This window comes from Cyprinodon variegatus, unplaced genomic scaffold (genome assembly GCF_000732505.1).
Source record: "Cyprinodon variegatus isolate N-32 unplaced genomic scaffold, C_variegatus-1.0 Scaffold873, whole genome shotgun sequence".
Taxonomy (NCBI): Eukaryota; Metazoa; Chordata; class Actinopteri; order Cyprinodontiformes; family Cyprinodontidae; genus Cyprinodon; species Cyprinodon variegatus.
In genome coordinates, this window is record NW_015151326.1 from 180,018 (window position 1) to 193,039 (window position 13,022).

At 41.7% G+C, this 13,022-nt stretch overlaps 1 protein-coding gene across 1 annotated transcript in view; it reads right to left on the reverse strand.

The window, feature by feature from the left end:
• The window catches only part of LOC107099467 (latent-transforming growth factor beta-binding protein 1-like), a 121,756-nt gene that overhangs the window by 92,070 nt on the left and 16,664 nt on the right, over positions 1 to 13,022 (reverse strand). The window contains 2 exon segments of the mRNA XM_015397606.1: positions 4,096 to 4,426; positions 12,720 to 12,790. Coding sequence (XP_015253092.1) covers positions 4,096 to 4,426; positions 12,720 to 12,790 — 402 coding nt within the window.

The window sequence follows — 13,022 nt, forward strand, 5'->3', positions numbered from 1 at the left end:
TTTGCTGCCATCAGGAATGTTTTCTGAAGAGTACTTAGCACTGGTGCTATTTTGAAGAGCCTGTCTGTGTTTGCTGGCTGCTGGGTATAGTTATTCACAAAGTGCAGATAACGCAGAATTTGCTCATATCTGGTTACAGATATAGCATCTGCAATTATTCCAAGACGAAGGCCAACCTCACTGGACCAGTACACCTGTGTAATGTAATGTACCCTTTGACCATGTCGATCCCTAGAAAAATTAAAATTTCTTCGTTTGTCACTGCAAGATTTTCTTTCCCTTTCTGCAGCGCTTACCTGCTGGTGTTATGCATAATCCCTTCTATGAGATCTAAAGGGAATAAATACATAAAAAAAATCAAATGGTTCTCTTCCATCAAGATCTACTCTCCTTGGCAAGTGGCAAGTCTCCATCAAATTTATTGTCTTGGACTTTCCAGACATAAAAGCAAGCACCATGTGGACATTTTCCTCAGCTCCCTCATCTTGTTGACATCCCTCTACATCCTGTTCTTCATCATCCTGGCCCTCATCATCTTGACTTACATCATCCTGACTGTCTGCATCTCCTTCATCATCCGTATCTCCAATATTTCTAGTGTTTTCTGGCAGCCGCTCACCAGAGGAGTCAGAGGGGATTTCCTCGACTATTCTTTAGTGTTCCTTATCCTTTGTTGCATTTGTGGTCTAAAAGTATGAGGAAATTATAATTTTACTAACAAAAACTAAAAATGATCTGCATTAAAAAAATATTTTAAAACTAACAGACATACTCAAAATGAATTTAATTGCAAGGAAAAAAGTCATAATGAAAGATAAATCAACTACATAACTCATGTTATAAATATAGTCAGCAATGCATGATTTACACTCTGTTGGAAACATGGTTAATCGCATTTTCTTACTTTTGTGAAATAAAATTTTCCAAACCAGGTTAATAATATTGTTACCTAGATACTCCTGCATATCAGCATATTTTTTAGCTCTAGGATTCTCCTCGTTTAGAAGGATTGAGAGGATATTGCAGGAGTGGTCATTNTTTTTTAGCTCTAGGATTCTCCTCGTTTAGAAGGATTGAGAGGATATTGCAGGAGTGGTCATTGAGGGTGTCTGTCTGCTGGCCATCTTGGACTCCGATTACAATAACTTGTAGTTACAACAACTTGCCACTAAATTAACCTCAGTGGAGGGGAGCAGTAGAGAGCATTCTAAGGACATTTAGGAAACAATTACTTCTAAACAGCTGTCCACTGTAGTGGCCGCTATGCACCAGATGTGCTCTCTTCATTCTCTGACATGGGAGCTCGTCTGCCTGGCTGTGTGTTTCCTGGACGGGGCCGCCTGTGGAGCTGGTTGACAGTTGCTTTTTGTATCTCTTCTTCTTTTTCTATCTCTGCTTCTGTCTCCTTGAACCCCAGTCAACCTCAGCAGATGGCTGCTCACACTGAGCCTGGTTCTGCTGGAGATTTCTTCCTGTTAAAAGGGAGTTTTTTTCTCTCCACTGTTACTACAAGCATGCTTAGTGTGAGGGATTGCTGAAGAGTCAATGATTCAATGCAACAGACTGGTTTCCCTTAGATAGAAAACTTTGAATCAATTTGACTGGGTGATCTGGTGAACTTCAAAGTACCTTGAGATGACGTGTTGTGAATTGGCGCTATATAAATAAACTGAATTGAATTGAACGATCAATCTATCCCACTATCCGTTAGGAATTAAAGCACCGAGGTAAGAATTTAAGTGAATTAATGATGCAATGGACTGAGGACCTGCAACAAGGAGTATAGGATGGATGGCAGTTTTGTGGCAAATATGCAACAGAGGGCCAGAGTGGCATTAGATCCCACAAACTCCCAGGTGTAAGTATTGCCCACTGGAGAATCAGCCCAAAGGAAGTCCCTGTGGCCAAGTAGCCAGGAGGCAGCATCAGGCATAAGCATAGTGACAGGACCAGCATATTGTCAGTTTTATTTTATTTTAACTATTTTTACAGAAATAACCTTATGAAAACAAATGTTGGTTTGATTAAAACATCGTCCAAATGTTTTCTGCAGAACATCTGCAGCCAAACCAAATTTTTCTTTGTTTATTTTTTTTAATAAGAACTATAATATCCTTATTGAAACTGAAGGAAAAAATGTAAAATTCATAATTCAGTAAAACATACTTTGTTTCTCCTAATTGTCTGGAAAGAAGATGATGAAAAACTGTGGCTAGCTTTGGAACAGGATAAAGAACCGGAGACAAATGAGCCAAAAGATCGGAATTTTTTACTGAATCAAATTAAACGTGTTGAATAAAAATTAAATCCACTTCTCCAATCTGAAAACAAACAGAACTCCTTATTTCAATAATGCAAAACTATTAACTGAACAGCAGCTGTTATCTTTCACTTCTGGCCTAATGGTGCACATTAACATACTGCTCAGAGTGGAGTCAGGTTTCAGGGACACAGACAAGCCTTTTATAAATCGAGCCCAGAAAGAGACGTCAGCTGCAGCCTGTTGACATGCATCCTGTATTCTCTGAGAAAGGGCTCTTCATGTCTTGCTGGACCGGATGTGAGACTGCCTTGCTATCTGTAGTATTTACAATCCTTCTGGACACATCATGCTGGAATCTAAGGATTATGCTCCATGACAGCAAGAGGTAACATATTTAAAGGAAAGGTCCGGTAAGCAAGGAATAATCAGTGGATCATTATTTATACTTAAAACTAATACTTCGCAATGATTTCATGAATTACATGACAAAATTAAAAAGTAATCATTTTTGATTTTCGTCACATTTACTTAGTCCAGGAGCAGCCATTTTTGCCCAAATATAGTAACCCCTCCCTCCTGCCATCTTCCAGCAGTGGCGTCACGGTGCGGTAAGCCTAGCGCCATTCTCCCCGCTTTAAAATCAATGGGAACTACTAGACACATCTGCAATCAACAACAATTATTGAAGATTTCCAGAGGACTTCACCATTGAAGTTCACCAGAGCTATAGTGAAACTGACAATGCCCACGTGCATGGCAGCTGGATGTTGGAATACATCGGGTAGAAGTGGGAGAAAAACTTATTTTTCAGCTTTCCTGTCTGGCAATATGGCAACAAGAATAATTGTACGGGCCCAAAAGATTCTACTTTCACAAGTAGAGAAGCACGGCACAAGATCAGCACAACCAACGTATATAGTATAAGAGATACAATAAAGTAAAACCTTGATACTATTGCTGAAGTATCAAGGAGTAGTATTATTCAATATGACATATATACTGTGGTAGCTGAAGATATAAATATGGGCTTTCTGTATGGAAACGATTCCTGATCCTCCACGGACGGGTTCGTCGTTGGATCACCAACTTGAAGAGGGAGGATTTGCCATCGAACTTCTGGCCAGAGAAAAAACCCGTAATATGTAGCCAACATTTGGAAGAAGAATGTTTTTAAGATGACTTGGATAATAGAGCGTTGTGACAAACACCAGATGCAGCACTGGGACTTGATCAACAGCCGATACCGTACCGTGACGTCACAAACCAGTAGGTGGCAGTAGTGTTCTTTGACAAACATGGATTCCTTCAAGTAAAGCACATTCAAATGAAGATACTCTCAATTTTTTTTTAAAAAACGTATCATTTATTGAACAGGATGTAATAATTTCATATTTAAAGTACTTTCAGAAGTTTGAGTTCTGCATATGACCTGACTTTTCCTTTAAAAAATTCCCAAATCCAATTGTGATCTGGCTCGCCACCAAATGTTCTACGTTATCCATCAAATCAGAGGAGCTTCCATCGGCTTGCCGATGCTTTTTGTCAAGGAAAACTATAGTGAACCTGGATTTTACCAAGGACGATGATTTGCTGTTCGTTATATAGAGGGTCGGAGCCTTGTCCTTTTCACCCAGATCTGCTGTCAGATTTACCAAAGCTTCGTCTCCGCTGCTCTTCCTTGAGCCAGAGAAATCTCATTTGGTCCATAGTTTAAATAAAAAATATATTGACTTTAGAGACAAAGCAGCTTTCAAAGTAACTTTTAGAGCTTGATTTAAAAGTTTAATTGCAAACAAGACAGAGTAAAGCGTAAACCAAAGGCCAGTACTTACTGCTGCTGGATATGTTGCTGGATATAATGGGGTCTCACAAACTGGGGGGCTGCCTTGACCGTTAGCTTCATGTGGGCCAAGTTATTGGAAGAGGTGTAACCATTAGGGGGCGCCTGCTGAGGTATGGGCACCTGCTGAGGTATGGGCCTCTGCGGTACCACGTTGTTTCCATTAGTGTGGCCGCCGTTGGTTTCTCTCCCAGGAATCACCGGATTGGAGGGCACCGCCACCGTGGTCTGTTCACATGCCTTCCCCTTTGAGCCTGGTTTGCAGACGCAGAGCTGAGGCCTCAGGCACATTCCCCCATTCTGGCAGGAAGGGAAGCAGTTTGCTACAGAGAGAGAGAAAAATACGATTAGACCAGTATCAGAATTATTTGATGCATCCTTTACAATCTGTGACTCTTAATTTCTACTTAAAGTATCCTTTTTACTGAAAACCACAACACATGAATGGATGTTCTGTATTTACAAACTAATTGATCTTAATACCAGCAGAATTCTTGACGTATTAGTTGCACCTTATGCTACGTTCAGACTGCAAGCAGCAGACGCAGCAGAAGCAGCTAGTTTACATGCAAGGTCAATGGTTGACACGCATCAAGGTGCAGCAAACGGTCCCGCAGCGCGTTTTGATCGGCCCTTCATGAGCTTCTGAGCATCTGACATGTGAGACACACGCTTCAGAAGTGGCAGCTGCAAGAGTTGGAAAAATTTAACTTTTGCTGCTGGAGGTGCCACATGAACCTATGAGAGAAGCTGGCAGGGAGACAGACACAGCAGCGCTGATACGGAGCGCTATGATCACCCCTCTGAAAAAGTTTATTATCACCTAAATTAACTTAAAATGTCAAAACCTGCCAGCAAAACATTCATTCTATTATCCTGGTTTCTGCAGTTTGGATTATGTGGGTGAAAAACGCCTTCCAGCCGCCGCAAACATTAGCGGAAACCCCCGAAGAGGCGACTGGGCCAGAGGCCGCCGTTGAACGGGATTCCCAGCAGTGTTGTTTTCTTCAGCAATGAGGATGATGAAATCATTTCCTTTTTTTATGCCAATAACGAACACTGACGAGCTAAACTTGGATCTTTGATGATGGAAACATGACTCATCATAGGTTTTAGTTTTAGTCAATGAGACAAGACAAAAATTAGCGGGTCGTTGGTCAGATGTTTTAAATGCATCATTGTGCTGTAATCTGCTAAACAGTATCAGCCGTGCAGCTGCGTCCCGTTTGATCCTGCCGCCCACCTGCTACGCAGCGCTGCCAATGCTGCGGCGGCACAGTTTGATCATGGCATCAGCAGCGGCGGCAGAGTCCGAGAAAATTATACGGAATGGTCCGGAACAGCGCACTGAACTCTGACAAACTGCTCTGATCTTCCATATGTGCTTGTGCAGAAATGCGTCTTTGCACGTGCGCTGATGGTTCGCTCTCAGCAGTATGGCTCTTCCTGCTCTCACTACTTAATAAACTATATGCGGCTGATCATCCTCTGGTAAAAATCCTTCTTCTGTCTAACAATCAAGATTCTATTTCTTCCAGCTTACAATCGGTGAAACTAAACATTCTTTAATTTCTACCAAAAGGAATCCCTAACTTATACACAAAAAAAATAGTTAATTAAATTCTGTTTATTTTTGGATAAAGAGTTAGCTTGTCTGTCTGCTATATTAACCAATATGATGTGCTGAAATAGATCTGCATTTGCAAAGGTTAACCTTTTTTTGCAACATAAAACTGACATAAAACTGCCCTATAGAGGGTTAAATTATTTTTTATTTGGTTAAAGATGGAAAATCAAAGTTTGAAAACATCAATTTATCTACATGCAATTCACTTACTGAATTAGACTGCTAAATGAAATAATCTTTCCTACTGTATGTCATCTATTGGGGTTATAAGTGAAAAACAGAGGAGAATAAAACATTTAAGATGTTTCAGTGTAGTTTAAACCTTTTTTTGCAAACATCTCCTAAAGACTCCAGATCAGCCAATCAATGAAACGCACAGATCTCACAGCTTCAAAGCCGCATTTAAACCCGCCCTTACAGGAGATCATAACAACTGCAATTAACTGATTGTAGCTATGAAGTGCCTGTTATGAAATCTTGGGCTTATGTGTGCATCTTTGTGTCATGGCAGACTAGCAAAGGAGCCTGTAATTACTAACAGCACTACTCTCCCCAGGCAGATTACAGGGGCATCCATTTTCAACTACAAAGCCGATTCCAGAGACGGCAGGGCAGACGTTTGCACGCTGCACTCAAACATATACGAGTATATGCAGGCAGTGTTTGGGTGATATACTGGAATAAAGCAATAAAACAGGCATATAGCTACAGTCTGTGCAAATTTGTAAAGTTGTGCTATCCTTTATCAGCCAGGGATCATGCTCTCCACCCAGAGCCTAACTCAGAATGCTTCTAATGAAGACGGAACACACTTCCTATCAGCAACTATAAAAAGGGGTATTCCTACATGTTTGAGAAATGACTTAAAGAGATTGGCCCTTTCTCTTTCCACAAGGCCCCTGAGGAACCCCAACACACAAACACACACACACACACACACACTGAGCTTGTTAATCTAATTGGTGGAATTGAGATTTGTGAAAATGATTGATGAAGGGAAATCTAACTAGCAGCTGAGAGCCATCTGGCATAGGAGCAAACTTCCTCCCACAGCTCCTCCTTTTCAGAGACGTGACCCTGATCAGAGCCAAAAACGTAGAAATCTCCTCCAGTCTTTCCACACTATGGAGACTGGTTGATTTGCATGGGTGCAGGTCATCTGGCTACAGGCATGCAGGCTGTGTTCAATCATGGCACATCAGCTGAAGATCATGTTGAGACCCAGAACAGCCGTTTTGTTCCCTCCTGGCTGGCTGCCCACAACAGAACCATAGCCTCACAACTCAAAGTGTAAAACAAATACTTGAGCGTTCCTTCGTTGAACAGCAGAAACCTCCACAAGCTGGTTGGAAGTTCCACTACAATTTAGAAATGAAACCCCACCCTGGGTTTGCAGGCAGCATTAGTTTCACGCTGAGGAGCCACAGAATGCAGCCATGACACATCAGAGCCCTCTGAGGAGGTCCACAGCCGCAACACCTCCTGGAAGTCTGCCTTTCCTCTAGGAAAACTGCTTGGCTTAGAGGATTCTAATGTTTTACTGGAGAGTCTGGACCAGTTCCCACTTTTCTGTCTGATTTCTTACCTTGTGGTTCTATTTTTTCCAACTGAACTTAAATACATGCAAACTGATTTTTGTAACACATTAATTAAGCAAAATAACCCTGAAGGAGATAATGCTATTTATGCTTTCTAGATTTCTACAAAGAGTATGCAGGTCAGCTGACTAGTGTCCTCACAGACATTTTTAACACCTCGCTGGACCAATCCATCGTGCCAGCATGCTTTAAGTCTGCCACCATCATTCTGGTTCCAAAGAAGACTCAGGTCACCTCACTCAATGATTACCAACCTATCGCACTGACTCCAATCATGATGAAGTGCTTTGAAAGGCTGGTTAAAGAACATTTGACCTGTTCCAGCTCGCCTACCGACGGAACTGCACCACTGAGGACGCAATCTCTGCTGCTCTCCACCTGAGCCTAGCACACCTGGAGGAGAAGAACACCCACGTGCGGATGCTGTTCCTGGACTTCAGTTCAGCTTTCAACACCATCATCCCACAGCATCTGATGGGCAAACTGGAACAGCTGGGATTCAATACACCCCTCTGCTATTGGCTGCTAGACTTCCTCACCAACAGAAATCAGTCAGTCCGGGTCGGACAGAACACCTCTGATGTCATCAGTCTAAGCACAGGCTCCCCTCAGGGCTGCGTCCTGAGCCCCCTGCTGTTCACCCTGATGACACATGACTGCGTCCCCAGGTTCACCACCAATCACATCGTGAAGTTTGCAGACGACACCCAGGTGGTGGGCCTCATCAGAGACAACAACGACCTGGACTACAGAGAGGAGGTGGAGCAGCTGGTGGAGCAAAGATAACAGCCTGATCCTAAATGTGGAGAAGAAGGAGATCATCTTGGACTTCAGGAAGAACCATCCTAACCACACTCCACTGCTCATCAACAGCTCAGCTGTAGAGGTGGTCAACAGCACCAGATTCCTGGGGGTGCACATCACAGACACCCTCACCTGGAATGTAAACACCACCTCACTGGTCAAAAGGGCACAAAAGCACATGTACTTCCTGCGGAGGATGAGGAGAGCCCACCTGCCCCCACCCATCCTCACCACCTTCTACAGCAGCACCATAGAGAGCGTTCTGACCAGCTGTCCCACTGTGTGGTGTGGAGGCTGCAGCGCCTCAGACTGGAAGGAGGTGAGAAGAGTGATGAGAACAGCAGAGAAGATCATGGGGGCTCCTCTTCCCTCCATTAAAGACATTTCATCCCAGCGCTGCATGTCCAAAGCCCGTAACATCATAAATAACCCCTCACATGTCATGAAAGCTTTACAAAACAAAATTACATTTTGTATACACTCTGTGTATACAAAATAAAAATAATTGTTGTCTAAGTCTTGTTAGTTGCTGTTTCATTGGTGACATTACACAGATTATGCCTAGCTACAGAAATTTAATAAAAAAAAATATACAACTTAGAAGTATAAAAGTAAGAAACAGTTTTACGAGTATACAGTTAGGAGAAAGGGTCACAACTGTACAAGTTTGATAAAAAAAACGCACAAGTTTGAATCACAAATGAACGAGCACTAATCAAACTTTTATGAGAAGATTTATGATTAAAAAAAAACAAGTTTGAGAGTATAAATGAAAAATGATACAAATCACTAAATCACAAGGTCGAATAACAGATTCACCAGCTTGAAATGCAAATTAGATAATACCAACAGTAGGATCGCTCCACAAACAAGTCAGTGTAAATAGAAGCTTAGAAAAATGCAAAAAGGTTTTACTGGCAAAGTAGTAAAACACATTACCTAAGGCATGTAAAGGCGTCATCACCCAGACATCTGACTTTTCTTATGGTTAAACGTGTTTGTTTTGGGCTTCAGTTTTTCTCGTCTCTCTGACTGAGTGCAGCCTCTGCTTGGTGACGGGGGTGAAAGTAATTTCCTCTTGTGCTTAGGACAGAAAATACATCAAACCATCCGAGCCTTGTGATGCCATTGCCTTGGTAGAAGAGCTTGTTAAAAAAGCCTGTTAGAAAAAACGAAGATGCTCAGACTTTGAAAGCCTGTTTCACCTTCCATGCAGTGAGGACAGATGTTTGCTGAATTCAAAGTAGGTAGAAGGGGAAAAATATGACATCAGTATATGAGGTATTGAATTCCTTATTATCTGAGTCACTGTCGGCCCCCAGGAGCTCAGATAAATCCCCCAAAAAGGGAGCCTGTAGAGAATTTCTGTCTCATCACAGTCCTGGTTGTAGGAAAAGCTTATTTCACATCAGCTAACACTTGCATTACAAATATATGCATAGAGCTATTCTTTACTCTAATGAGGCCACAAAATTAGGTGATTTTTAAGATATGACAAAAAAATCACAATAAATGATGAAAAACAAGGTGGAGTTAAAACAGAGTTTATACAGGGATGAGTAACTCTAATTTAATGCTTTTTAATGATAGTGATTCACCTACATGTTATGAATGCAGGCGTACCATAAATGATAAATTATGAACAGTTTAGTTTGTGCCTTCAAGTCGATCGCCTGTAGGAAGATAGTAACCTGAACCTCTCCATTTATCCAGGGTGGTTGGCTGGCCCGGGGGTTGATTTCATTTTAGATGCTGGCGTCCTCAATGCATTTGTTGATGTAGGCTGACTCAATCATTACATACTTATCAATATTCAATAAGTTGTCATATGTTTCTGCAGCCTTGAAGATGTTCCAGTCAGAGCATTCAAAACAGTCTTGGAGTGTCTCCATGGCCCCCCCACACCACACTCTGACCTCTTTAACTGTCGGTTTAGCCCTGATCAGCCGGGGCTTATATGCAGGAATAAACATGACAGAGAGATGATCTGATGACCAGAGGTGGGGGCAGGGGGCTAGTCTGAGGGCATCTTTGATATTAGAGTAAACCAGGTCTAAAATGTTTTCAGCCCGAGTTGCAAAGTCCACATGTTGGTAAAAATGAGGGAGAGAAACCGGCCACAATCAAAAAGCTTGAGAACCTTCCGCCACAACAATCCCACCCCGTTAATAAATGACAAATAACATTCACTTTATTTACTCGTGTAAAGACGAGCACCACCATTAAAATTAAAATCTTTGCCTAGTCCTTTTTGCAAAGCAGATGAGGCGTAGACAGACTGTTAGGATTCCTGTCAGTGTGGTTTGTGTTTTTGTGTTTGTCTTCCTTCCTCCACCAGGAGGAGCCTGGTCCTGGTTCGCCTCCTCACACACCTGCGGAGGGTTACCTTGTTAACGAAGTGCTCTTAAGCTGCTGACTGCCACTACCTCGACGCCAGAGTGTTTGCCAGTTTTGGGTACTCTAGCCAAGCTGAGTTTTGCTGAGTCAAACTGAGTTTTTGTCAACCTTAGTCTTAACCTTGTTATTTTTTCTTTGCCTCTTGGCAGGAAGTCATCCTGCAAACTGGATGTTTCGGACCTTCTCTCCCTGGAAGGATCAACTGAGCTTCAAACTGAGCTGAAGATTCAAACTGGTGGTTTGGATCTACTTTCCTCCAAAAGATCGTTTGAGCTTCGCACTGAGCAAGGGATTCATCTGCACCACAGTCCGTTCAAGTACCGCAGGAAATCTAAGTGGCAGTCAGTTTCTCTGTTCACCTACAAACATATTCTGGGTAAACCCTGTCTGCCCTCCACCGAATGAGACAAACACTGGAACACCCCAACACCGACTAGAGTTAAGAGTCAACCACTTATCTGGAAACATGAGTCAAGAATCTATTTCTCCTCTTCAAGTTCGAGAATCAAGATTCCCACTGAGCCTGAACTAACCGCAGTGTCTTCCCCTCACTTTCCAGTTCCGGTTGAGCAGTGTTCAGAGCTACACTGGATTCACCACAATCCCCTCAATAAACCTGTTAAAAATTTCCACTGGTTTCTCTCTGTAATTGTTTTTCTGCTTTTTGGGTCAGACCTTAGTTAAATCATAACACAGACTAGGCGGACTTAATGTTGGGTTCAGGTCTGTGCTTTGATTAGGCCATAATTAATGCAATACTGTTGTTAAAGGTATTGATCCTGCTCTAAAGGGCTGGTTATACTCCTGCAGCAGTATGTCGCAGTGAGCTTGACACAGACATTTTTGATTTATGCCCACAGCTAGCACATGGTCTGCGCTATAGGCTGTGGGTCTAGATACGGCCGAGGATGCGAGGAAGTGGGGATGAGTTTGTGCAACAACGGAGGGATCTGAAGGCGAAAAAGAGCGGAGATCCAGGTGGAAAAAGGTTCCCAGCGTTCTTGTGCACCTCGATCTTCTAGCTGGTCCATCTTCATGAGTTGTTTTCTGCAATTTAGGTCATAAAAACAAAACAAGACGGCCTCCTGTCTGTCACTATCTGCGGTCTACAATTTGGGAGAGGTGCAGCAGAGTGTTTGCGGAGGGGGCAGGGACGGCTTTTTGTTCACTGCGACACCTAAGCAGGGGACCTAGTTTCGAAGTATAAATCAGCCTTAAGCCTGCTTGGAAAAGCAGCTGTAGGATGATAAAATGGGAATAGGTGAAACAAGTCATACAGGGTAGGACTAGACAATATGGCCAAAACTTATTTCCTGATACAGTCCTCAATTTAAGTTAATATTATGTCATTTAGTCTTTGATATAAAAAACATCAAAGCCCCAGAAAACCAGCCAAGAACAGCTGCCTGTGAAAACTTTTGAAAATTACTTTGCCACATTTATAAAACTTCCCTAACTTAAGATTTTGGAAATTTTGGCTTTAAACAACAAAAGCAAATACAACCTTGAACCCAAATCAGTGAAAAAAAGCTGTAGTCATAGAATATGTAGATATTGATTTAAACATATGTACATACGTATTGCAAATGTGTTTAAAAGTCACATCATCAATATTAAATGAAAGGACATTGATATATTGTCCTGCCCTAATGCAGAGATTATTAACTTATTATTAAGGCAATTCTTTAGGAAACATAAACAACTCCAAAGATTCTCGTAGGAAATAATCAGTAAAGTGAGTCCTAAGTCCAAAATATTTATTTGGTCTGCTTTTTCCTTTTCTGCAACTTCTATAAAATTCATGGCAACTAATAGGTTTAATAGCTAGACAATTTCATGTTACATGTAATGTTTTGTAAAAAAAAAAAATTAAGAACAAGTACACAAATTCTGTTCTACAATTTTGCAAATCAAAAACCTCTTACATTCTCAGTTTTCCTTTAAATGGTCCAGAACTATTGTTGCAAAACTATTTGTGCATTGTAACTTCGGTGTTTTGTAATTGTAGATTGTAATTTTTTATCTGTCCCACTTACAAAAAAAAGTTACACCTCTTCAAATTCTTGAGTACAAATACACGAATTGTGTTCTTTGAGTTGCACATCAAAAATGTCTTCCATTCAGTTTTGCTTTGGTTGATCTAAAACAAATGGTGCAAAACAAATGAAGAAGGATCTGGTGAAAACTTACGCTTTGTGCATCTCTGCGATCCCTGAGTCTTACTCCATCCATGGCAGCACTGTCCTCCACAGACATTTACACTGCAAAGACAAGCAGAGGAAGTTGGATCGATGCAAACAGGAAACTCAGTGGCAGCTCAGTGGAACATGCAGGTATGCAGTTTTCATTCTCTACCTTCTCTACCACAGTTGGAGCTTTGGAAAGAAATCAGATTTAAGGTCACCTGCTCTTCAATAATTCCTAACCCTACCTAAACATGACCAGGAGGACTCTATAGAGTACGTTTCTACACTCACCTACTATTTGGCAAAG